The sequence below is a fragment of the Aotus nancymaae genome, unplaced genomic scaffold (assembly GCF_030222135.1).
Source record: "Aotus nancymaae isolate 86718 unplaced genomic scaffold, 86718_ANA_hifiasm-v0.15.2.pri h1tg000011l, whole genome shotgun sequence".
NCBI lineage: Eukaryota > Metazoa > Chordata > Mammalia > Primates > Aotidae > Aotus > Aotus nancymaae.
In genome coordinates, this window is record NW_026988422.1 from 30,360,680 (window position 1) to 30,387,374 (window position 26,695).

The window sequence follows — 26,695 nt, forward strand, 5'->3', positions numbered from 1 at the left end:
CTTTCTCCTCCTCCAACTTTGGCGGAGGCCACGACTCAAGCGCCACAGCTGGGGGCGGCCTCCTGGCCTAGAGGCCGCGAACCATGGTGCGGGGCAGCCACCGCTGAAGTCAGCAAAACCGAGCCTGGCCTGAGGCAGGCTGCACGGGAGGCCAAAGCCATGGCCATTGCCACGTCGGTGAGTCCACCAGGGAGAGGAGGCTGCCGGGGAGAGACCTCCACGGCCTGTCCTGCGCTCCTGTCACTTTATTTCTGCCCTCTCTTTGTCTCTCTCCTTGGTCCCTTTCTTCTCCAGGAGGCTGTGTCCCTCTCCTCTCACTTTTGTTTCCCTTCGTCCTCTCACTCCTCATGCCCTGCTCCTCCTGGCTCCGGCTCGCCCCTCCTCCCCGCCTCCTCCTCATTCTCCTTTTTCTTCCTAGAGGCTGCGCCTGAATGGAGGGGAGGGGGCAAGTGTATCCCGAGTCCTGCCTGCTCCCTTTTGGGCGGGAACAGATGGCCACTGGTGGTTGGCGGGGGCTTGTGACTGGGAGGCAAATGAAAGGTTTGGAGGGAGTTGAAAAGACCTAGTGGCTCACGAAAAACAAGAGGCTGAAGGACCCAAGGAGGCCCATCTCTAGGGATAAGGAAAAAAGGGAAATAGAGCAAAGGAGGGAGATCAGGCAAGGAGAAAGAGAAGACAGAGGGAGGAGGGGAGATGATGTCAGCCAGCCTCAGGCCACTTTCCAGGGATCAGGACAAAGGGAGGAGACAGCTGGCATGATGGGACAGTGGGAGGCGGCCTCCCAGACAGTTCAGAGGCCCTCTGAAACCCGCATTAGGCTGGCTGTTCCCTCACTAGTCAGCTGGGCCGCTGCCGGGGTATAGAGCAGGGGTGGCCACACCCATCATCAATCAGTCCATCAACAACTCAGTCCTGCAATGGCAGGGCCCAGAGGCTTGACCCCATTGGACAAAACTCAAACCTAACACCGGGAGGAGCGCTCAGCAGCCCCACCTCTGCTTTCTGTTCTGCAGTCTAGGCAGTCTGAATTCAGGCAGCTTTGTTCCAACACCCTCTTCCAGGTCCTGCCTAAGATTCCCAGGGAAGCGAGACTGTCACCTGCTTTCTGGTCCCTTCTCAGTAGGGACTCTGGGAGAGAGAATTGTGAGACTGAAAAGAGAAGCACAGAGCCACCCAATGTCCTCCCATACCCTTTGAGGACAAGTTTAATTCTGGTTCTTTCTCAGACCAAACTCCCTTTTTTAAAATTTTTGTTTGTTTTTGAGACAAGGTCTCACCCTGTCACCCAGGCTGGAGTGCAGTGGCACACTCATGGCTCACTGCAGCCTCGACCTCCTGGACTCAGGTGATCTGCCTGCCTCAGCCTCCTGAGTAGCTGGGACTACAAGCACACACCACCATATCGGCTAACGTTTCGTATTTTTGTAGAGGCAGGGTTTTGCCATGTTGCCCCGTCTGGTCTCAAACTCCTGGGCTCAAGCAATCCACCCTCCTTAGCCTCCCAAGGCGCTGAGATTACAGGCATGAGCCAATGCACCTGGCCCCAAACTCCTTTTAGTTCCTCAATCTGTAACAATGGCCAGGAAACCCTAGCTCAGAGGAGGCCCTCTGGAGATAGAGTACCTCTGGGAGTACTCTGGCATAGAGATGCATGGTTCAGGATCCAGCTGGTCAGCTTTGTAGTCTCCAAAAGGTGGATTTTTCTTTTTGGGGTCAAGGGCACTTATGCTAATCAAATTCACAGGTTTCTAATAACAGCTATTATTTATTGAGCATTTACTGCACCTGGCCCTGTGCTAAGCTTTGTCATAGTTTCTTTATGCAGTTCTCAGAACCACCTTGTGAAGATAGTGCCATTATTATCTGAAAATGGATACATGGATAGGGAATTCTACAAAGGAGGAAACTGAGACTCAGAAAAGTTAAATGCTCTATCCCTTTCTTCTCTGGACTAGAAAGGGACAGAGCGCTGAGCAGTGGGTGGCAACACTGCTACTTAGGAGTGTTGAACCAAAGCATTTGAAGTTACAGTGAGTTATGATTGTGCCACTGCACTCCAGCCTGGGCCACGGAGCACGAGCTGGTCTCTAAATAAATAATTATTTTAAATAAAAATTTTAAAAGAAAGGGACACAGCCAAGATTCAACCCCAGGTCTGCCTCTGGAACCGTGCTTTTAATCCCCCTGGCTAGATCCAAAACACCGATTTATAATTTACTACTAAAAAGAAAAGTGCAGCGCTAACCAGGAATTTGTGTCATCTGGTTGGCATGTTTTCTTTGTGTGGGACAATATCCTTTAGAAACCAAAATTTAATCAGAAAATGGTTTGATGACTTGGGAATCAGGCAAGAAGCAATTTGTTGTTAAAATCACCCAGCCATGAAGGGCCGGACAACCTCACCACCAGAGGGAAACATCAGCCAAGAGGGACACGCACTCCTGCTGACTGAGCAGGGCATCCTTCTCCCCAGGGTCTGGTGGCAGCCTGCCTGAGATCTTTAACATGAGACTTTTTCACTGAATTAGTCAGTCCACTTGGCTACCTGGCTAGTAGTACCTAACTAGCTGCTCTCCAACACTACATGTAAGTCACCACTGCCTGGGATCCTACCAGCAGTCATCATCATTTAACAATCAAAACTGAAGCTGAACATAATTGTATTTAAGTGGTTTAAGCTTAATTCTACCAAAGGACATCATGGAGCAAGAGCACTGCGAAGGGTTATAGCAAAGGAAAATTGGATACAAGAAGGCCTTCTATGCGTTTGACTCACTTTTGAGTTAGGGAGCCTCAGAGCCGCTGTTACTACTCTTTCTTTTAAGTAGATTCCTACATTTGTAATTGTGGAGAAGCAGTAGAGCAGTGAGTGAGAGCACAGGCTCTGGAATCAAGCAGCTTAGGGTTCAGATTATGCCCCACCAGCTGTGCCAGCGATATGGCGTCAGGCAAAGTACTAACCTAGCTCTTCCACTTTTCTTTCCAAAATGGGGTAATGACGGCTCCTCCCTTGTAAGGTTGTTGTGAGAATTAAGTAAGATTAGTTGATTAATGCAAAGATTTACACAGTGTCTGGACACATCATTTGCACTTGGTACCTGTGACTTATTACCTGAACATGAATCCCTTGATGAAAAAAAGCTTATAAGCCCCCACCAGACAGGATGGGAGACAGGATGATACATGTTTGCTTTGGTTGCCCTGCCAACCCCTTTCATACACACACACTCACAAGAATATACACTTTTCTCCATGGTAACCTCAGCTTTTTCTGGTAGAATCTTATTTCCTCAGACTGAGAGCAAAACAATTGCTTCGTTTCTGTTTTCTTTCTTGTTATGCCTAGGCGCACTGTCTGGACTAGGCCTTTCCCAGTCTGAGAATGAGGGATCTCTGCAGCTGCTTAATCTCTTTTGCTGTGAGAGATAATGACTTGGGAATAGAGAGAAGGTAAAGGAGATTCTGTGAGGGACCATAGCAGGGCTTCTTAATGAGTTTTGGAAGAAATTCATTCAACATGTGTATTGACCAATTCCAGGTCAGGCCTTATTGCAAGGACTAGAAATATAGCAAATATAGCAGGTCCTGTGTTCATAGGGTTTACAATATGAGGGAAGAAATGGATACAAAAAAAAAAAAAGCAAATTATGAGGATGGAAACAATAGGTGGAGACAGAGAATAGGGTGGGGAGAAGAGTAAAAATCAGCCTCTCTGAGGAGAGCTGGTCTAGTTCAAGGAACGGAAGAGAAGAGGGAGAATGCAGCTGCTGAAGCTGGAGAGAAGCTAGGGCCCAGGCAGGAAGCGCTGTATGCAGAGTTCAGGTTTTTAGCTTGAGGGAAATGCAGAGCTCCGAAGGGTTTGGAGCAGGGGTGACATTACCTGAAAGGGGTCTGAAGACCCTTCTCCCCACTCCCACCTCCCCCACCAGGCCCAGCTGGCCCGGGCACTATATGACAACACCGCTGAGTCCCCCCAGGAGCTGTCCTTCCGCCGAGGGGACGTCCTACGGGTGCTGCAGAGGGAGGGCGCTGGTGGACTGGACGGCTGGTGCCTCTGCTCCCTACACGGCCAGCAGGGCATTGTGCCCGCCAACAGGGTGAAGCTCCTGCCTGCTGGCCCAGCACCCAAGCCCAGCCTCTCTCCTGCACCCCCAGCCCAGCCTGGCTCACAATATCCAGCCCCAGATCACAGCAATGGGGACCAGGAGGTAAGAGTGGGAGCCTCCCCAACCCCAAGCCAGAAGAGCCCCATTCCTCTCCCACTGTCCCCACCCAGGGCCTGCAGCAGGTGGGCAGGGAGAACCCTGAGGCCACAGCTCTTCACTGCTCTGCATGGACAAAACTTGTCTACCAAACTTTCTGAGCTGTGGCCCTCTCGGTATAGGGGGAGTTGGAAGGTCTCTAAGCTCCTTGAACTCAGACATTATCTGATCACTGCTCCCTCCGTTCCTCCTGACCCCCCATCTGTTTGATCCCTCAGGTATATGTGGTGCCACCCCCAGCTCGGCCCTGTCCAGCCTCAGGACTTCCAGCTGGACCTCACCCACCCTCTCCTGACCCCATCTACAAGATCCCCAGAGCCAGTGGGACCCAGCTGGCTGCCCCCAGAGATGTCTTGGAGGTGAGGGTTAGAGGTCCCTGTGTACGTTGGGTGGGAGACAGATGGCCCCAAGGGAGGGTTCATTGCTGAGCCGACAGGTGACTGACCACTCCTCTCCACAGGTCTACGATGTGCCCCCCACTGCCCTCCGGGGGCCCTCCAGTGGCCCCTATGACTGCCCTGCCTCCTTTTCCCACCCTCTGACCCGGGTTGCCCTGCAGCCCCCTGGAGAGGATGATGCTCCCTATGATGTGCCTCTGACCCCAAAGCCACCTACAGAGCTGGAACCAGATCTGGAGTGGGAAGGAGGCCGAGAGCCAGGGCCCCCTATCTATGCTGCTCCCTCCAACCTGAAACGAGCGTCAGCTTTACTCAATCTGTATGAAGCACCCGAGGAACTGCTAGCAGACAGGGAGGGCAGGGGCACTGATGAGGGGATCTACGATGTGCCCCTGCTGGGGCCAGAGGCTCCCCCTTCTCCAGAGGCCCCTGGAGCCTCGGCCTCCCTTCACCTGGACGCCATGGCCCAGCTTCTGCCCAGAAGTCCCCCACCTCCACACAGGCCCCGGCTCCCCTCAGCTGAGAGCCTGTCCCGTCGCCCTCTGCCTGCCCTGCCTGTCCCTGAGGCTCCCAGCCCCTCCCCAGCACCCTCTCCTGCCCCAGGACGGAAGGGCAGCATCCAGGACCGGCCTCTGCCCCCACCTCCACCCTGCCTGCCTGGCTTTGGGAGCACCAAGGTTGAGTGGGATCCAGAGGGCAGGGAGGTGCAGGACAACCCAGCAGGACACCACAATGAGTACGAGGGCATTCCGATGGCCGAGGAGTATGACTACGTCCACCTGAAGGTGAGTGCCCCTCGACAGCCCCACCAGGGGGACCCTTGGGAAACCAAGGGGAGGAATGTGGAGGCCTAGGGCACAGAGGCAGAGCCTCCTTGCCTCCCTTCTGTCCCCCTTCCCTCTCCCCTGGCCCTCCACCCTGCAACCTCAGTACTTGGACACAACACTTGTACCAGGGCCACACAGTTTTCCCCTAGACCCAGCCTGGGGCCACCAGAGCGCTCTAGAGTCAAGGGACTACAACCTCTGATAACAGAAGTGTCCTTGGGAAGGAAGAGGGGCTAGGAAGGGGCAGAAAGGCTACAGAGGCCACCCTGTCCTGCTCTCTCACCCCAGCACTGAGACTCAATCCCCTTCTGCAGGGCATGGACAAAGCTCAGGGACCGAGGCCCCCAGATCAGGCCTGCACAGAGGATCCTGAACTGCCTGAGAGTCGGATGCCAGCGGCGCCACAGGTGACCCTGGTGGGAATGGTGCTAGGGAAGGGGGCCGGGAAGGGAGGAACAGGAACTTGGGAGAAGAGCTGAGCCATCAAACACGGAAGGAAAGAGGTTAGGATGGATTGAGAGTTCACAGGAAGCAGGGAGGGACAGAGTGGAGGCGAGTTAGAATCCTACAGGAAGGAACTGGAACTTGGAAGAGGATGTTAGGAATTCAGAAAGAGGGGAAAGAATGTGTTGGAGAGGAGTCAGAAAAGCAAACAGCCAGGAGAGCAGAAAGTTTCTGAGCTGTGGGGTCAGAGCTAGGCCTGGGGACTTCTGAGCTTCCTTCCAACTGTGAATTCCTGGGCTCCTAAGAGACCTGGCTCCTAATCCCAGCTCCACTACTGAGAAGCCAGGGGCTTTGAAGCCACCAGTTAATCTCTCTGGGCCTCAGAAAGTGAGGTGGTTTCTTCAACCCTGTGTAGAATGGTTGCAACACAATAGCTACCATTTATCAGGTAATTACCAAGTACCAGATCCTGTGCTAGGCACATTGCATGCGTTAGTATTAACCATAGTCACAATTAATACACATCTGAGGCCAGGCATGGTGGCTTACGCCTGTAATCCCAGCACTTTGGGAGACCAAGGTGGGCAGATCACTTGAGGTCAGGAGTTCGAGACCAGCCTGGACAACATGGTGAAACCCCATCTTTAAAAAAAAAAAAATACAGGCCGGGCGAGGTGGCTCACGCCTGTAATCCCAGCACTTTGGGAGGCCGAGGTGGGCGGATCACGAGGTCAGGAGTTCAAGACCAGCCTGACCAACATGGTGAAACCCCGTCTCTAAAAAAATAAATAAATAAAAATAATAATAAATATACATCTGGTGCTCATGGAGTGCAACGCACACCTCTGTGCTGAGCCCTTTCTCTATATCATCTCAGTTGATCTTCACTGCAGCCTCATGAGGTACACACTAGTTCTGCACTGTCTAGTACAGTAGCCACTAGCTACATATGGCTATTGAGCACTCAACATATGGCTAGTTCAAATTGAAATATGCTACGAATATAAAATGCACCCTGGATTTTGCAGACTTAGTATGGGAAAAAAATCAGTAATTTTCATATTGATTATATGTTGAAAATATAACATTTTTATATTTGTAGTTAGATAAAATATATTATACCAGGATTTTTTTTTACTACTTTTAATGTGGCTACTAACACATCTAAAATTTCATATACAGTTCACATAATGTTTATACTGGATGGTACCATCCTGGATTCCCTGTTTTAGAGTTAAGGAAACCAAGTTCAAAGTCTTGTCTGAAATCAAGTTTGAGGTTATTTGAATCCATATCTATCTGATAGCAAGCGTGGGCACTTCACTGCCGCTCTCTCTAGAATCTAAACTTTCTGATGGGCAGAGATAAGAATTAAAAGGATCGCCCTTGGAAAGAAAGGGAGGAAGGAGAAAAGAAGGGAGGGAGGAAATGGCACTAATGAGAATGTTCCCTCTGACCATTCCTCTTGCCCCTCAGGAGTCCCTGTCCCCAGGGGAGCCGCTGGTTCTGTCCACCGGAGACCTACAGCTCCTGCACTTCTACGCTGGGCAATGCCAGAGCCACTACTCAGCCCTGCAGGCGGCCGTGGCAGCCCTGATGTCCAATACCCAGGCTAATCAGCCCCCGCGCCTCTTCGTGCCCCACAGCAAGAGGGTGGTGGTGGCTGCTCACCGCCTGGTGTTTGTTGGGGACACCCTGGGCCGGCTGGCAGCCTCTGCCCCTCTCCGAGCACAGGTCAGGGTTGCAGGTACAGCATTGGGCCAGGCATTGCGGGCCACTGTGCTGGCTGTCAAGGGAGCTGCCCTGGGCTACCCATCCAGCCCTGCAATCCAAGAGATGGTGCAGTGTGTAACAGAACTGGCAGGGCAGGCCCTGCGATTCACCACCCTGCTCACCAGCCTGGCTCCCTGAAGGTCCTTTGGCATAGCTCTGCCCCTCCCCTGCCTGCCAAAGCCCCCCTCCGGCCTTAGGTGGCTGGAGGACTTTGTTAAAGGACTAGGAGAGGTGGAGGTATCTTTCCCCCCTCCTGCCCTTTCTGTCATCTCAGCCTCTCACAGAGGTGTCTTCTCCCCCAACCCACAGCTTTTTGTACGAGCCATTTTGTATAAATTATTTATATTTAATATTATTCCCTGCTTTGTCAGGAGCAGGTACTAGGCTCTGGGGCAGGGAGGAACTGGACCCTTCTCTCCTCAGCCTAGGGTGGAGGTCACTGTGCTGCCACCCACCTCTGGACGACTGGCCATGAAGAGTCAGGTGGCAAAAACCTGGGGCCATGCAGAACCTCTCTCTTTTTCTGTTTCTTGGCACTAGAAGATCAGTGCTGTACTATTAGCGGAGAGGGCAAGACATAAACTGCCCAGAGATTGAAGGTCTCGGAGAGACCAGAGGGCTTCTCCCCACAGAAGGCAGGAGAGAGCTGGGACCCAGACATGGGTGTGCACCTCAATAAACCCTGCTGTCTGCCTCCCTGACTCTGCCTCTTGGGAGCATGGTGAGCAACCCTGGTGCTCAGCAGCCATACCTATTGGACACACACTGAACAGGATGCCTTTTGGGGTTTGGGAGAGATTTTGCTCCTTTCTTCAACAACTATTCACTGGACAAGTTCTTCGCTCTCATGATGCACTAGGCACAGTTCTGCAAGCATATTGTGAATGTATCATTCCAGTGGGATACACAAATAAGTCAGTTAACATATATAAATAAAAACACAAACCTGCCACAGATTTGACATTTGCTGGTGATGGAAATCAGCAGGGTGATATGAAGAAACTAAGTAGATGAGAGGAGAGGCCAGTGAAGGAGACTTTAGACAGGATGGTTGAAAGGTGAGATCTGAACTGAAACCCAAAGGAGGAGAGTCTGAGGACTAGTGTCACCAGAAGGCAGACCCCGATGACTGACCTGAGGGTCTTCCTTCAAAACTTCATTGTCAAATGATGTCATTAGAGAGGTGTCAATGTAGAGAGAAGCTGGCCACACAAGGGCCTTGAAATGTGCCATCCTAGAGAGGCCACCCCAACTAAAGGCCCAGCTTCAGCTTTGTACCACAGGATAGCTCTGGCCAACTAGAGACTGCTGCTAGCCAGTCTGGGCAACCTCTTCCTTAGGTGACCCCAAGAGGGTCTAGGCTCTTTCACTCAGCTTCCCAGGTAGATATCGCAGGATGACCTACTCATCATCCTTCTGGACAAACCATTTTCTGGAGGATCTGCACAGCGCAGTGGCTCGCACCTGTAATCCCAGCACTTTGGGAGGCTGAGGCTGGAGCACTGCTCGAACTCAAGAGTATGAGACCAGCCTTTGCAACACAGTGAGACCCTGTCTTAACAAAACATCAAAAAATTAGCCAAGTGTGGTGGCATGTGCATGTAGGCCCAGCTACTCGGGAGGCTGAGGTAGGAGGATCACTACCAGGGAGTGATGAGCCAGGGAGGTGGAGACTGCAATGAGCTGTGATCAAGCCACTGTGCTCCAGCCTGGGCAAGAGAGTGAGACCCTGTCTCAAAAAAAGAATTTCCCATATATGGAAAATTTCTGAACAGAGGAGGTAAGTTAAAGGTGTGGTTCAGTGGAGAGAAGGGGGAATGATTTTCTGGCTGACTATGATAGAACACTCCTTTCCAGCTCTTACCTAGGATTAGAGAATGAAGCACCTATCAGGTAACAAATCTCTTAGAGAAGTGTGTCTCTACCTTTAATGTATTATACCTATACCTGGGGACCTGGTTAAAACACAGATTAGGATTCAAGGGTCTGGGATTCTGCATTTCTAATGAGCTCCCAGGTATGCTGCTAGTCCATGAACCACACTTTAAGTAGCAATTCTAGAGGTTAGGAAAGACTTCTCTGTAGCAAAGATGCTTGACCTGAGAGCTGAAGGATGAGGGAAATGTGACTAAGAAGGTTTTTAGGTGCAGGAACCAGCTTGTTCAAAGGCTTTGTGGCACTGGGAAAACCAGAGGAAGGTCTGTGGCTGGAGTGCAGAGAGTTTGGGGAAAGAAGTGAGAAGGAACTACAGAGCACATGTGACCAGGCATGCAGAACCATGTATGACGTATCTAGAGTTTTAATATTCACCTTGACACTGAGGAGACACCACTGAAGGCTGGTTAGCAGGAAAGGCACAAGATCAGATCTGCATTTTGAAAAGATCATTCCACCTGCACTATAAATGACATGGGTGGCAGGGAGGTATAAACAAAGTGGAAGCAGAATGTCAGTTAGGAATTAGGGGGCCAAAGTGATCTTTCCAACAGGTAGTTTGACCAATACTGGTAGAGATGGAGAGATGTGGGATATCTGAGAATATATAGGAGGTAAAATGGACAGAATTTTCTAAATGATTCAACATGGGTAAGGAAGAAGGCTGGGTGTGGTGGCTCACGCCTGTAATCCCAGCACTTTGGGAGGCTGAGGCATGTGGATCATGAGGTCAAGAGATCGAGACCATCCTGGTCATCATGGTGAAACCCCATCTCTACTAAAAAAAAAATTAGCTGGACATGGTGGCACGTGCCTGTAATCCCAGCTACTCAGGAGGCTGAGGCAGGAGAATTGCCTGAACCCGGGAGGCGGAGGTTGCGGTGAGCCGAGATTGCGCCATTGCACTCCAGCCTGGGTAACAAGAGTGAAACTCCGTCTCAAAAAAAAAAAAAAAACCATTGGTAAGGAAGAAAAAGCTTTAAGAGCTATTGCCTGAGCATCTGGAAGCAATACGATGTTGAGGGTGCCACTCACTGCAGAAAAAAGCAGTGGAAGACAACCAAGTTATAGGGGGAAAGCACGAGTTTGGTCTTAAACATACTGAGTTGGAGGTCCCTGTGAGTCATCCAAGGTGAAGGTCAGATAAGAGGTGGGTCTGGAGCTCAGAACAGAGGTGGAAGCTGGAGTTGTCAGTTTGGGCATCAGGTTTGTATTGTTTGTATGGGTGGTGACTGAAGCTGTGGGCACGGGTGAGATCCCAAGGTGGAGAGTGTGAAATGAGAGAAGGGCCTAGGGCTAAGTCTCTGAGGATTCCAGACATTGAACAATGGTGTCTAAATGATACAGACAGGAATGGCCCTGGAAGCCAGCACCACCGGCCTTGTCACTACCAGTAACAGAACCTTCCTGCAGTTGCTTCACCCCGCTGAACTTCAACCACTGCCTCAAGAACCGGGACTATAATGGCCTGCCCATGCTCAGCACCAATGCCATGACCTAGAAGATGGTTTCTGCAGTGGAGAAAAGGGGAGCAGAAGGGACTTAGCAGCCAAGGAAGACAGTGTTTAGAGGAAGAGGGGGTCAACAGTGCCAAATGCTGTTGAGAAATGGAGATTCAACCAGGATGGGAGTGGTGAAACCCAGGGAAGTGATCTACTTGTAGAGGACTGAAGCTAGCTAGGGCTGAATACGGGGCCAAGCCAGTTCTCCATATGCTTAAGTTGGACTGCAGTAGCCAGCTTACATGTCTGTCTCCCTGGAGTAATGGTCTCCAAGGTGGACCTTGTCCACCCTATTATCCCTAAAGTCAAGTGCAAGTCCTAAAACGTAGCAAACACTTAAATTTTACTGATTAGTGAATGAGTGGATGAATGAATGAATGAGTGATGGCAAATAATTGGAAGCACAGGAAGAATGTCTGGCATCTGCCTGGACTAGCTACTATCCTTCAGCTTTTTTTCCTTTTTACCGCAATGGCCCGCAGACCCAGGAAAGAGACGACAGAGCCCCCTTCCCCTCCCTCCCCTGGGCCCTGGCCCCCCTTCCTCTCTGTGACGAAGAGTCTGGACCGAAGGTTCTGCTGACGTGGGAAGGGGAGGAGAGTCTAAAGGAAGGGGCGGGGAAAGCAGCGCAGAGCTCGCAGAGACCGAGGAGGCGCCCGCGGCTGCAGAGCTGCGGAGCGGGATCTCTTCGGGCTCTCTGTGTCCGGGCAGCCGGCGCGCAGCTGGGCCAGAGGACAGCGCATCCTTTCGGGGCAGGCCGGCAGGGCCCCTGCGGTCGGCAAGCTGGCTCCCCGGGTGGCCACCGGGACCCCCGAGCCCAATGGCGGGGGCGGCGGCAAAATCGACAACACTGTAGAGATCACCCCCACCTCCAACGGAGTAAGTGCCCGCGCCCCAGGTGGCGACGCCATCCTCTCCCCGCACCCCCGTCCCAGCCGAGCGCCCGGCATTTTCCTCCTGCGCATCCCGCGCCCCTGACTGCCTGCCTAGCCCTCGCTCCCGCCCGCCCCCTGCCCTTTCTCTGCGGTTTCCTCCGCTTCACTCTTCTCCTGCCACCCCCTGCCCCCCAACAGCAGGTCGGGACCCTCGGAGATGCGGTACCCACGGAGCAGCTGCAGGGTGAGCGGGAGCGCGAGCAGGAGGGGGAGGGCGACGCGGGCGGCGACGGACTGGGCAGCAGCCTGTCGCTGGCCGTGCCCCCCGGCCCCCTCAGCTTTGAGGCGCTGCTCGCCCAGGTGGGGGCGCTGGGCGGCGGCCAGCAGCTGCAGCTCGGCCTCTGCTGCCTGCCGGTGCTCTTCGTGGCGCTGGGCATGGCCTCGGACCCCATCTTCACCCTGGCGCCCCCGCTGCATTGCCACTACGGGGTCTTCCCCCCCAATGCCTCTGGCTGGGAGCAGCCCCCCAATGCCAGCGGCGTCAGCGTCGCCAGCGCAGCCCTAGCAGCCAGCACCGCCAGCCGTGTCGCCACCAGTACCGACCCCTCGTGCAGCGGCTTCGCACCGCCGGACTTCAACCATTGCCTCAAGGATTGGGACTATAATGGCCTGCCGGTGCTCACCACCAACGCCATCGGCCAGGTGAGGCGGCCAGGCAGGCCAGGGGTCTGGGGGCGGGCAGAGAGCGGCGAGGGCGGGGCCTCACGCCCACTGCACCCTTCTCACATCCCCAGTGGGATCTGGTGTGTGACCTGGGCTGGCAGGTGATCCTGGAGCAGATCCTCTTCATCTTGGGCTTTGCCTCCGGCTACCTGTTCCTGGGTTACCCCGCAGACAGGTGAGGGCTATTGTGGGGGCAGGGCTGGTAGAAAGGAGGGGGTGCTAGGGAAGCTAGCCCAAGCAGCGGGCGTTTGCAAGAGGTCCAAGACGATCCACTGAACTCTACAGTCTTCTCCAGACTTCTATTCGGTGGTCTACCCTTGTCTCAACTTCACTCCCCATCAAGAAATTCACCTTCCCTACCTCTTACGTGCAAGGGAATGACTCGACCTCCATGGACTATTAGCCCCATTCCCACTGATTAGTGGCCCCCGATCCGTGAATCAATGGCCTCATCTCCCCAGAGAATAGTCTCATCCCCACTAATAGCCCACGTGGACTGTCAGCTCCATCTCAGTGACCTCATTCCTGAAGATCAATATGTTAATTCCTAAACACCAACAGCTCCATTCCCACTGATCAGTAGTTCAACTTCACAAACAAATTACCCCATTTCTGACCAGTGGCCCCTCTCCTACAAGTCAATAACTATCTCCAAAGAAAATACCCTCCGACTCAATAACCCACAGTCCCATGCCTGCCACCAAATGACCTCACCCTCTGTGGGTGAATAATAGTTCCACCCTCATGGATCTTCAGGGATTTGAGATTCTCTCACAAAATCCTCGTTTCCATGAGTCAGTAGCTTCACCTGCAGAGATCAACTGCCCAATCCCAGCAACCAATAATTCTTCCCACAGATCAAAAATCTCTTCTTTGATTCTGGTCACCATCACCACTGACCAGGTGCTCTCACTCCACTGAACATCCTCATGGAGGATTAGACTCAGCCCCATTGATCCACAATCCCATCCAAGTGGATTAATATCTCAACATCTATGGATCAAAGGCATCCCAACACTCAGTAGTTCATTCCTTAAAATCAATACCCATTTTCACTGCCCAATAGTCACACACCTCTGTGGGCCAATGATCCTAAACCCACAGGTCAATAGCCCATCCCTATGCATCAGTGGCCTCATTGCCACAGACCAGTAGCCTCATTCCTATGGAACAATGGTTTTATCCCCAAAGATCAATAATTTGGTCTCCTAAAATCAGTAGTCTTCAGCACATTAGCCAATAAGTCCATCCTAATGGAAAAATGCCCCACGTCATTAGGTCAATAGCCTAACTCCCAGGGATTGGTGCCTGATTTCCAATGACCACAGGCTCCCTATCTTCATCTCCATAGATCAGTGGTCTTATCCCCAAAGATCAATAGCCTGGCCTCCAAGGATCAGTAACCATGTCTTCACTAACTCTTAGTGACCATCATCACTTACCAATAGTGTCATCTCTCCTGGTCTGTGTCCTTATCCTTACTGATTATTCCCATGGATTAATAGATTCTTCCTACTGATCAATAGTCCTACCCCACAGATTAACAGACCCATGACCACGTCCCCACTGCCCACTGACCTTTCTTCTTTTCTTTCTTTTTTTTTTTTTTTTTGAGATGGAGTCTCGCTCTGTCACCCAGGCTGGAGTGCAGTGGTGCAGTCTCTGCTCACTGCAACATCCACCTCCCGAGTTCAAGTGATTCTCCTGCCTCAGCCTCCCAAGTAGCTGGGACTACAGGTGTGTGCCACCACACCCGGCTAATTTTTATATTTTTTAGTAGAGACCAGGTTTCACCATGTTGGCCAGGCTGGTCTCGAACTCCTGACTTTAGGTGATCTGCCCTCCTTGGCCTCCCAAAGTGCTGGAATTACAAGCTTGAGCCACCGCACTTGGCCCCTACTCACCATTCTTAATGTATTAATAGACCAGTGTCCCACCTCCATGGAACAGTGGTCTCATCTCCAAAAATCAATTACTCGGTCCCCTAATATCATTAACTTTACCTTCACTGACCAGTAGTATCCCCATGCATAAGTGGCCAATAGCTCCCCTCCACAGGTTAATAGTTCCAACTCCATATATCAATGACCCTCCCCCAAATCTCCTCTGAACAGTCTGAGCAAGACAAACTCCATCCCCACTGACCCTTAGCTCTATTCCTAAGGATGAATGGTCCCAAATCTCCTAAGCAATATACTATCCCCTCTGATGAGTGATCTCACATCCATTGACAAGTGCCCTAATCTCTGAACAATAGCCCTCATCCGCAAGAGTCAGTGTTCCCACCTCTTACAGAACCACAGCCACACCCATGGTCCCCATCCCATCCCATCTTCTCAAGCTTCTGTCCAGCTCTTGCTCCCAGATCTTCATTCTCAAACCTCTAGCTCTGAAGTATGCAACTGGGTCTCACCCAGCAACCTCCCCACCACCAGAGAGTCTGGGTGACCAGAAGCCCTTCCCACTTTTTAGGTTTGGCCGTCGTGGGATTGTGTTGCTGACCTTGGGGCTGGTGGGTCCCTGTGGAGTAGGAGGGGCTGCTGCAGGCTCCTCCACAGGCGTGATGGCACTCCGATTCCTCCTCGGCTTTCTGCTTGCCGGTGTTGACCTGGGTGTCTACCTGATGCGTAAGTGCCGCCCTCTCAGAATTCCCTCCCTTGGGTCTCATGCCTACCTGCCTGCATCCCCAGGCTGTCCCCACTGCCCCCTAGGCCACATTTCAGCTGCCTAGAATCTGAGCTATCTTTCTGCCCAGGCCCTTGAAGAATCCAGGGCTCTTGCTTCTCTCCACACCTGTCTCCCCCTCCCCACAATCTTTAAAGTCTTTGCCCCGGACTTACTGCTCCCAGGGAATAAGATGCTATTCCCTGGCAGCAGTAAGTCCAGGGACAAGGATTGTCCCTAGCTGTGCGACCTTGGACAAGGGTTGATGTGAAGCTCAAATAAGAGGCCTGATGTGAAAGGGCCTATAAACTGGAAATGCTGAACACTCACCAGGGACTCTGGCCCTAGAGCCTTCCTAGGTTTGAGCAGGAGAGGAGAGAGGACTGAACAGTCTCTCCAATCCATGTCACCCAGAGGTTAGCAAGGGAGGCGAGGGCTGCAGCCTCCACTCTGGGTCTGACCTCGCTCTCTGTCCTCCTCCCTCTCTCTCTCCTCTTCTCTCTCGTGCCTTCTTCCTCCCTGGCCTCCCTCTCCTCTCTCCACCCCTGCTGTATCTCCAGGCCTGGAGCTGTGCGACCCAACCCAGAGGCTTCGGGTGGCCCTGGCAGGGGAGTTGGTGGGGGTGGGAGGGCACTTCCTGTTCCTGGGCCTGGCCCTTGTCTCTAAGGATTGGCGATTCCTGCAGCGAATGATCACCGCTCCCTGCATCCTCTTCCTGTTTTATGGGTCAGTATTGCCCTTCACCTGTCATCTGGCAATTCCCATCTCTGCTCCAAGCTAGCCCTAGCCCAAAGACCCCTCCTCTTCTCCGACCACCCCTAGTCCAGGCCTACCCCAGCCCCAGTCCCTCAGAGGTGGGTGTTTCCCGCCCCTAGATCAGGAGAGGGGAGGCCTCACAGCGTACCCCTTCCACCCTGCCCACAGCTGGCCTGGTCTGTTCCTGGAGTCCGCGCGGTGGCTGATAGTGAAGCGGCAGATCGAAGAGGCTCAGTCTGTGCTGAGGATCCTGGCTGAGCGAAACCGGCCCCATGGGCAGATGCTGGGAGAGGAGGCCCAGGAGGCCCTGCAGGGTAAGAGATGGGGTCCCTGCGAGGGTTGCCTCACTTGCACACATGACGGTACCCTCTGAATGGCTGTAGCTGTGCCACCTTCCCCCAGAGTCTGTACCACCCATGTGGACGGATCCTGGGTTCTCAGGGTTTTCTTCTGACAGCTCCTCTCTCTCTCCCAAAGACCTGGAGAATACCTGCCCTCTCCCTGCAACATCCTCCTTTTCCTTCGCTTCCCTCCTCAACTACCGCAACATCTGGAAAAATCTACTTATCCTGGGCTTCACCAAGTGAGCCTGGGTGTCTGGGCTAAGGGCCTGGCCAGTAGCTGGAATGGGGGCTGGCTGGGTGGGAAGGACCCCTGCAGAGGACCATCGGCATGGTGGAAGGCTGCAGGAGGGGATTCAGACTCTGTTCTTTGCTTCCCCACCCCCTCTCACAGCTTCATTGCCCATGCCATTCGCCACTGCTACCAGCCTGTGGGAGGAGGAGGGAGCCCATCGGACTTCTACCTGTGCTCTCTGCTGGCCAGCGGCACCGCAGCCCTGGCCTGTGTCTTCCTGGGGGTCACCGTGGACCGATTTGGCCGCCGGGGCATCCTTCTTCTCTCCATGACCCTGACTGGCATTGCTTCCCTGGTCCTGCTGGGCCTGTGGGATTGTGAGCATCCTACCTTCCCCACAGTGTGGGCTCAACAAGGGAAACCCAACAGACGTGCTTCAGACAGGCTCAGCCATTTCTTCTGGCATAGGCCTCCCAAGACCCTGCCCAGCTCTTCCACAAGCCTCTACCTGTCCACATGCCCTGTCTGCTCTCCTAGTCAATTACTGAATGCCCAGAGCCTGCCCAGCTAGAGCCATGGGAACAGAGAGCCAAGTGGATGACACCGGGGACTAGGCCAGCCCTGGCCTCCACACCTCCATTCATATCATCCCTCTTGCTTCTCCAGATCTGAATGAGGCCGCCGTCACCACTTTCTCTGTCCTTGGGCTCTTCTCCTCCCAAGCTGCTGCCATCCTCAGCACCCTCCTTGCTGCTGAAGTCATCCCCACCACTGTTCGGTGAGATAAGGGGTGCCCCTCGGGGCAGAGCCAGGTCCTTCTGCCTGAGGATGGTGCCTGCGGGCTGGAGGAGGGGTCTGCGGGAAAAGGGTGGGCAAGGCCACAGCTGTGGGCTGAGCTCCTCCCCTCTCTCACCCCTAGGGGCCGCGGCCTAGGCCTGATCATGGCACTGGGGGCACTTGGGGGGCTGAGCGGCCCGGCCCAGCGCCTCCACATGGGCCATGGAGCCTTCCTGCAGCACGTGGTACTGGCGGCCTGCGCCCTCCTCTGCATTCTCAGCATTATGCTGCTGCCGGAGACCAAGCGCAAGCTCCTGCCCGAGGTCCTCCGGGATGGGGAGCTGTGTCGCCGGCCTTCCCTGCTGCGGCAGCCACCCCCTAACCGCTGTGACCACGTCCCGCTGCTTGCCACCCCCAACCCTGCCCTCTGAGCGGCCTCTGAGTACCCTGACGGGAGGCTGGCCCACACAGAAAGGTGGCAAGAAGATTGGGAAGACTGAGTAGGGAAGGGAGGGCTGCCCAGAAGGCTCAGAGGCACCTCACGCCAGCCATCATGGAGAGCTCAGAGGGCCGCCCCCACCCTGCCTCCTCCCTGCTGCTTTCCGTTCACTTCCCTGGCCAGAGTCAGGGAACGGAGAGAGCGCCACACTGTAACCACTGGGTCTGGGCTCCATCCTGCGCCCAAAGACATCCTCCCAGACCTCATTCTTTCTTGCTGTGTCATTCTGTTTCAATAAAGACATTTGGAATAAATGAGCATATTATAGCCTGGACTTCCTTCCCTCCTGTTTGTCCTATCTCCTGGGGGAAGGTTTTTCTCAGTGGAATGCACACCAGTAACAATCTCCCCTCTCCCTCCCTGTGCCCTGCCCCAAGTGGTGGCTGACAGACAGCTATCACCACTTATTGACTGGTTGCACTGCTGCCAGGACTGAGCTAGGCACTTGACACACTTGGTATCATTTAATTTTTACAGCATTGCGAGGTAGGTGTTTGGATCAGTTAGGGGTTTTTATTGTTGTTGTTGTAAGCAATAAAAACTGGCTCTAATGAACTTAAACAGAAAAAGTATTATAGATTTGGTGGGGCAGGTTGTGGAGGGAGCTCATGGAATGAAGGAGAAGCAGAAGTAGTCATATAAGATGAGGAATGGAGAAGACGCCTTGTCTAGGGTGCAGGAACTAGCAAGATTTTTGTCAGGGCATCTAGATGAATGAGCTCCAGTGGGATTTAATCTTTGGGTTATCCCACTGAAGATTCATTTCCAGAGAGCATGTCACTGGCTAGCTTGAATAACATGCCTCCCACACCCTATTTCTCCCAACTGGGAATAAGGAAAGCAAAATGTGGTCACTGTTAGCAGAAGTGGGACTGGGTATTTCTCAGAAAAAAAAAAAAAAAATGGAAACTCAATACAGCCTTATTACTCTCTTAAACAGGTAAGAAAACTATGGATAGAGAGATTCAGTAACTTGCCCAAGGTTACGAAGTTAATGAGTGACAAAGCTGAGAAATGAATAGATCCCAGAGCTAGAGCTCTTCATGGATGCATGCTGTAGTCACCTGCCCGACTCTTCTAACTTTCAGGCATGTTCTTGGAAGGCAAGAGTGGGTTCTCTTGGCTCTCTGGAAGGTGGCAGCAGAAAACTGAGACTTCTACCTCAATGCCAGAGCCTGCCTCTTAAACCACACCTGACCTGGCTTTAGCCCTTGGAGCAAATTTCTTAGCTTCCAACTTCCTTTAAGAGTTGCTATGAGGATTAAACAAGATAATGTATCCTAATGTCTCTTAAACTACCCCCACTAGGTGTAAGCTGTGTAAACCAGAAAGTATCTGGGACAAGTTTCAATCAATTTACTAAGTTTATTTTGCCAAGGTTAAGGACATAACCCACGACACAGTCTCAGGAGGTCCTGAGGACACGTGCCCAAAGTGGTCAAAGTACAGCTTGCTTTTATACATTTTAAGGAGACATAATACATCAATCAGAACATGTAGGATTTATCATGGTTGGATCTGGAGGGTGGGACCACTCAAAGGCGGGGCCAGGGGCTTCCAGGCCACAGTTAGATTTAAACATATTCTGATTGGCAATTGGTTGAAAGAGTAATCATCAGCAGAAAAGAATGTTTGGGTTAAGCTAAGGGGTTTTGGAGATCTAGGTTTTATCATGAAGATGAAGGCTTCTGAGAAAATAGATTGTAAATGTTTCTTACCAGACTTAAGGTTTGTGTTATGTCAATGCTGGAGGGATATAATGAGGCATGCTTCCCGTCATGACCTCCACCAGCCTTTCAGGTTAAATTTTAGAGTGCCCTGGCCGAGGAGGGAGTCTATTCAGATGGTTGCAGGGTGGATGGTGAGGCCTTTGAATTTTATTTTTAGTTTACATTCTCCCCCTTCTGGCCAAGATTTGCCAGAGACAACATCAATGGCCACCAAATTTTAATTTTGTTCCATAGCATTGCCTAGGTGACATGGCTGCCTGCCCCACGTCCATCCTGTCCCTCAGTGAGACTCCATGTGGCCGAGGGACTTACAGTCAACAAGACTTAAAGCCAATTAATTGCTCTAGGCCAGACAGGAAAGGACATGGACAGGCATTCTTTGCCCCTTAAAATTATTTTTTTCTTTTAAGTAGAAAGTGAACAAACAAAAAGCCAAAGGTGAGCTAACAAAATCGACTCATTTTCAAACTTCTATGCATTGAGCTACTATAATCTTGGTTTTAGTTAAAGACTTAGAGCAATTATCTATACAAAACATAAGCATTGTTCAAAAAAAATGTTTTTAATATATATCTATCTGCACAACTTATAACGGGGGTATTATACCCTAGAGGCTGGGTGAGTCACAAGGTATCTTTATCCTATTATCCTCTCAATAATTATTTTATTTTAATTCTATAGGAAGCAGGAAATTCTTTTTTTTTTCCCCCCTGAGACTGAGTCTCACTCTGTTGCCCAGGCTGGAGTGCAGTGGCGCTGAGTGCAGTGTATCTAACTGGGGGATGTTTTCCTTACCAATACCATAAAACTGAAGGCATGTAAATCTGCTCTTTTTAGACATAGTTTCACTCCTTGCCCAGGCTGGAGTAATGGCACGATCTCAGTTCACTGCAACCTTGCAACCTCCACCTCCCAGACAACACCCATTTTCATAAGACACTTAGGTAAAGGAGTTACAACTACCCTACATAAAGCCTGTTTATGTGAACATCTCAAATTTCATAATCCTATCAACCAGTACATTTTTATGTTATGGTCCCAAGAACTTTTCTTTTCTACCCCCTGATCCTTTTACCTTTTCTGGTGAAAAAAGGCTTGGGTTCCGAGCAGGGAGTTAAGCCAAGGGACTCAGGCTCTTCTGCCAATTTTTTATACTTATTTGCCCCAGCATTCTCATGATAACCTTTTCCTTTTGATTTTTTTTTTTTTTTAATTTTCCAATCTGGGGCAAATAGTGAATAACCATCAAAAAGGGTGATATACTTTTTTTTTTCTTTGAGAAGGAGTCTTGCTCTGTCACTCAGGCTGGAGTGCAGTGGCACGATCTCAGCTCACTGCAACCTCTGCCTCCCAGGTTTAAGCAATTCTCTTGCCTCAGCCTCCTGAGTAGCTGGGGTTACAGGCATGCACCAGCACGCCCAGCTAATTTTGATTTTTTGTAGAGACAGGGTTTCTCCATGTTGGTCAGACTGGTCTTGAACTCCCGATCTCAGGTGATCTGCTCACCTTGGCCTCCCAAAGTGCTGGGACTACAGGCATGAGCCACCACGCCCAGCCTATCAGTGATTGTTTAATAGTGAGCTGTGGGTTTTACATCAACCCAAACAAGCTCTTTCCTTCTGTAGGATTTAAAATTAAGGATTTGTCCTAAAAGTAGTTATATAACATTTTTGCTATCCATTATAATAAAAGTTTCTCAAGAAGCTGATGACACCAACCTACAAAGTGGCACAATTCCTTTACATTATACCCTATGGTTTAATAGTTACTTGGTTTTGCCCTCCCCTCACATTGACTATCTTCTCTGTAACCACAGGTCTCAGAGGTAACTTTTATAGCTCTGCCTTAATTTTTTTTCTTTTATCCATTTAGTTTTATCTCTGTAATTTTTCCTTTATCTTAAAGTGACTCTTAAATGGTTTCCTAACTAGAAAAAAATATTTTCTTTAGCAAGAGCCACATCCTTGTGTGTGTGGTTTTTTTTGTTTTTTGTTTTTCTGAGACAGAGTCTCACTATGTCACCCAGGCTGGAGTGCAGTGGCTCGATCTCAGCTCACTGCCACCTCTGCCTCCCGGGTTCAAGAGATTCTCCAGCCTCAGCCTCCCAAGTAGCTGGGACTACAGGTACATGCCACCATGCCCAGCTAATTTTTATATTTTTAGTAGAGATGGGGTTTCACCAAGTTGGCCAGAATGGTCTCTATCTCTTGACCTCGTGATCTGCCCACCTTGGCCTCCCAAAGTGCTAGGGTTACAGACACGAGCCACTGCACCTGGCCCACCCTTGTGTTTTATAAACTTCACCAAAAACACCTTTTATAGTCCTATATTAAACTCTCAGTAACCCAAACTCCCAGTGGAAAAAAAAAACAAAAACAAAAAAACCTATGGTTACTAAATTTAACATAACATGACTTTAAGATTATAAATGACTGCAGAGACTTTTGAGATTAAATTTAACAAATTAATTTTACCAAAGATTACAAAGTCATAAATTGAAGGGGATCTGAGCTAGTTTCTATCAGTCTGATAAACTGTTAGTTTTCTTTAAGTCAAATGGTTAGAACTCTTTCATACAGTTTAGTGTAATAGTGAAATATCACTTCCTCATGACACATGTAAATGTACAGATATAACAGACATGCAGACAAAAGCAGACCCAAAAGATTTTTCATTTGCACGTTTTCAAAAATTCTCTCCCTTACTTTAGACTATTAATTTTAAAAGTTACAACCAAAGTTACAGGAGAGAGTTGCCATCCCAGGCCTTCTCAAAAGAGAGAAGATGCTGAAATAGCAGGGTACGGCTTCTGAGATATCGATCTGAATAATTTCAAAAAGAAATAGATTATAGAATTTAAGGCCAGGCACTGTGGCTCACTCCTACAATCCCGGCACTTTGGGAGGCTGAGGCAGGTGGATCATGAGGTCAGGAGTTTGAGACCAGCCTGACCAGCATGGTGAAACCCTGTCTCTACTAAAAATACAAAATCAGCCAAATGTGGTGGTGCATGCCTGTAATCACAGCTACTTGGGAGGCTGAGGCAGGAGAATCGCTTGAACCCAGGAGGCAGAGGTTGCAGTGAGTGGAGATCATGCCATTGAAGCCATTGAACTCCAGTGTGGGCAATAAGAGTGAAACTCCATCTCCAAAATTAATAATAATAATAACAATAATAAAGAAAGAAAAAGAAATAGATTATAGAATTTAAAAATTAAAAACTTCTTGCATTGTGTATTAGTTCATTTTCACACTGCTATAAAGAATTGCCAAAGACTGGGTAATTTTAAAGAAAAGAGGTTTAATCAACTCACAGTTCTGCATGGCTGGAGAGGCCTCAGGAAACTTATAATCATGATGGAAGGGAAAGTAGGCATGTCTTAAATGGCAGCTGGCAAGAGAGAGAGCGTGAAAAGCCCAGGGGAAACTGCCATTTATAAAATCATCAGATCTCCTGAGAACTCCCTCACTATCACAAGAACAGCATGGGCCGGGCACGGTGTTTCATGCCTGTAATCCCAGCACTTTGGGAGGCTGAGGTGGGCGGATCACCTGAGGTCAGGAGTTTGAGACCAGCATGGCCAACATGGTGAAACCCAGTCTCTACTAAAAATACAAAAAATTAGCCAGGTGTGATGGCAGGTGCCTGTAATCCCAGCTACTTGGGAGGCTGAGGCAGGAGAATCACTTAAACCTGGGAGGTGGAGGTTGCAGTGAACCGAGATTGCACCATTGCAGTCTCACTCTGTCCAGGCTGGGGGACAAGAGTGAGACTTCATCTCAAAAACAAAACAAAACAAAAAAAACAAGAACAGCATGCAGGAAACTGCTCCCATGACCCAATCGTCTCCCACCAGGTTTCTCCTTCAACATCTGGGAATTAAAATTCAAGATGAAAATAGGGGCACAAGGCCTAGCCATATCACATTAAGTAACTATTTTAAATGAAATCTTGTTTTAACCAATTCTTTAGTTTGTATGAGCATATTTTTAATATCAAATTTCAATTTTTATAAAAACTATTTACTAGAATTTCCTTTAATTACAGCCAATTAATTGCATTTTTATAAATTCCTTTTTTACTAACCTTATTACAACTTAGATCATTTACAACATGCTTGGACTTTTGGCTCATCCTAAATATTCCTCTTTCTTGAACAACCCAGTCATTTTATTTTAGAACAAAAATTCACCATATAAGACTCTTTCTCATATAAAATTCTTCTAAGCTTTCTTACCAAAAATACCTCTTTACTTCTATAACTTTCCTTGCATCTCTCTTATTTCCTGGTTCCTTTTACCTTGTTTTACACATAACCATTAAATAAGCTTTGACTAGGCAAATATTATCCACTTTTTGGCTGAGCATGGTGGCTCATGCCTGTAATCCCAGCACTTTGGGATATGGAGGCAGGTGGATCATGAGGTCAGGAGGTCAAGACCATTCTGGCTAAAGTGGTGAAATCTTGAGGCTGAGGCAGGAGAATTGCTTGAACCCAGGAGGCGGAGGTTGCAATGAGCTGAGATCATGCTACTGCACTACAACCTGGATGACAGAGTGAGAGACTCCATCTCAAAAAAAAAAAAATTACCCACCTTTTAATAAGAACATATTTTTTAGAATGTTTCCCTACAATACAATTTAAGTGAAAAATACCCATTTAAAGAAATCACTTAATTAAATAGTTAACTTTAGATTCTAATTTATGACGTCTGTTTACAAGTATTTATTCTATTACATTTACCTAATTATTTTAATAGTTTACCAATGATATGGTTAGGCTTGTGTCCCCACCAAATCTCATCTTGATGTATAATCCCCAGAATCCTCATGTGTCAAGGGAGAGACCTGGTGGAGATAATTGAATCATGAGAGTGGTTTACCCATGCTGTTCTCCTGATAGTGAGTGAGTTCTCATGAGATTTGATAATTTTATGTGTTTGGTAGTTCCTCCTGCATTAACTCTCCCTTCTGCTGCCTTATGAAGAAGGTGCCTTGCTTCCTCTTTGCCTTCTGCCTTAGGTGTAAGTTTCCTGAGGCCTCCCCAGCCGTGCTAAACTGTGAGTCGAACTGTGGACCTCTCTCCTTTATAGATTACCCAGTCTTGGATAGTTCTTTATAGCAATGTGAAAATGGACTACTACACCTAGATTATTTATGAAAATTGTGATAATCATTATTTAAAGTTATTTCCCTGTCAACCATTTTTACAGCCTGTGAATTTCAGGTGATTACCTAAGTAAGTACCTTAAGATTAAATATATGGTTATTTTACCAATAATTCAAGATTTAGCTGCTTTCATTAAATCAACAATATTAATGTCTTTTTTATTAAAAACTACACAAGCAAAAATTATTGTTTTTTGTTGGGTTTATAGTTTTATAACCCTTATGCCAAATTTTGACACCTTATGGTATTCAGCAAAGTATGAAATCACTTGATCAATAAATGTAAACAAAAATGTATGCTGACAATTCTTAAAACATTTATAATATTACTTTACCAACAATTTTAAAGCTAGCTTATTAAAGATTTTACTTAAGTCACGTGAACTTGAAATGCATTTGGGCTTATTATTTAGAAATATTCTTCTTTTTTTTTTTTGGAGACAGAGTCTTACTCTGTGGCCCAGGCTGGAGTGCAGTGGCACAATCTCGAGATCTCTGCAACCTCCACCTCCTGGGTTCCTCAGCCTCCCAAGTATCTGGGAATACAGGCGTGCCCACCATGCCTGGCTACTTTTTTTGTTTTTTTTGATGTGTGTTTTTAGTAGAGATGGGGTTTCACCATGTTGGCCAGGCTGGTCTCAACTACTGACCTCGTGATTCACCCACCTTGGCCTCCCAAAGTGCTGGGATTACAGGCATGAGCCACTGTGCCCGGCCTATAGATACTCTTTAACTGGTGGCCAATTTGTTACCTGTGGCCCAAAACACAACAGAATGCATGTATGTACACAGAAACACACATACACACTTATACAACCAAAGATCCTATAGCTCTTACTTCAGAACATTAGCCATGAGATATTAGTACAAACCCATTGGTTTACAAAAACAATAACAGCCGGGCGCGGTGGCTCACGCCTGTAATTCCAGCACTTTGGGAGTCCGAGGCGGGTGGATCACAAGGTCAAGAGATCGAGACCATCCTGGTCAACATGGTGAAACTCCATCTCTACTAAAAATACAAAAAATTAGCTGGGCATGGTGGTGCGTGCCTGTAATCCCAGCTACTCAGGAGGCTGAGGCAGGAGAATTGCCTGAACCCAGGAGGCGGAGGTTGTGGTGAGCCGAGATCGTGCCATTGCACTCCAGCCTGGGTAACAAGAGCGAAACTCGGTCTCAAAAAAAAAAAAAAAAAAAAGAAATGGTTGGATACAAACAGTAGATTTTATCTCAGTAGAAAAATAACAGTCTTAAAGCAGGCAGAAAAGAAAGCAGAGAAATAGATTGCGCAGTGGAAGTATTGTAGCCAGTGAGGTTTATCCAAGGCGCTAATTGAAAACTTTTTCCAATCCCCTGCCATGACTACCTGAAATATAGTTGGCATTGGCAATTTTTGGCAGTCTCTACAGGGACTGAATTAAAAAAGAAAAAGTAAAAAGAAAGAAAGCAGAGAAATAGAGAACTTCAGAACTTTATAGTTGCAGATTGACCTGCAGGCTCTGAATTCTCCTTGAGGTGATTTGCCCATCAATTTAAAATGTACACAAGAGCAGACCCAATGTGTAACCAGCTGGGGTTTTAGACAACCTAGTGTGTCATTCTATTTACACCACCACTTGCGAGTAGAGGGTCGTAAAACCAAACAGGGTGCCTGAGAGGGATCATTCTCCTTCTTAGTCCTGATTCCTAGATGATTAATTGCCCACATTTTTTCTTAAAAGAAGGAACTGAGCTGGGTGCGATGGCTCACGCCTATAATCCCAACACTTTTGGAGGCCGAGGTG

General features: G+C 49.4%; 2 protein-coding genes and 1 pseudogene across 3 annotated transcripts; all 3 read left to right on the plus strand.

The window, feature by feature from the left end:
* Nucleotides 1-8,405, plus strand: EFS (embryonal Fyn-associated substrate). Of its 2 annotated transcripts, XM_012467140.2 has the most exons (6): nucleotides 1-177; nucleotides 3,930-4,208; nucleotides 4,481-4,621; nucleotides 4,723-5,445; nucleotides 5,802-5,894; nucleotides 7,408-8,405. In XM_012467140.2, the coding sequence occupies exons 1-6, from the start codon at nucleotides 160-162 to the stop codon at nucleotides 7,840-7,842; spliced, it is 1,689 nt and encodes a 562-aa protein (XP_012322563.2). In that variant the 5' UTR covers nucleotides 1-159; the 3' UTR covers nucleotides 7,843-8,405. The 2 variants fall into 2 exon arrangements, with proteins under 2 accessions (XP_012322563.2, XP_012322571.2); XM_012467148.2 differs by lacking the exon at nucleotides 3,930-4,208.
* Nucleotides 8,406-11,778: 3,373 nt separating this feature from the next.
* SLC22A17 (solute carrier family 22 member 17) lies at nucleotides 11,779-18,268 on the plus strand. The gene is made up of 10 exons (XM_012467129.3): nucleotides 11,779-12,020; nucleotides 12,215-12,718; nucleotides 12,811-12,914; nucleotides 15,212-15,366; nucleotides 15,964-16,129; nucleotides 16,328-16,473; nucleotides 16,637-16,742; nucleotides 16,895-17,112; nucleotides 17,402-17,513; nucleotides 17,655-18,268. Exons 2-10 carry the CDS (start codon nucleotides 12,452-12,454, stop codon nucleotides 17,941-17,943), a joined length of 1,563 nt encoding a protein of 520 aa, XP_012322552.1. The 5' UTR covers nucleotides 11,779-12,020; nucleotides 12,215-12,451; the 3' UTR covers nucleotides 17,944-18,268.
* A 7,923-nt stretch (nucleotides 18,269-26,191) lies between these two features.
* Nucleotides 26,192-26,323, plus strand: LOC135274328 (U4 spliceosomal RNA; annotated as a pseudogene).
* The last annotated feature ends 372 nt before the right edge of the window (nucleotides 26,324-26,695 follow it).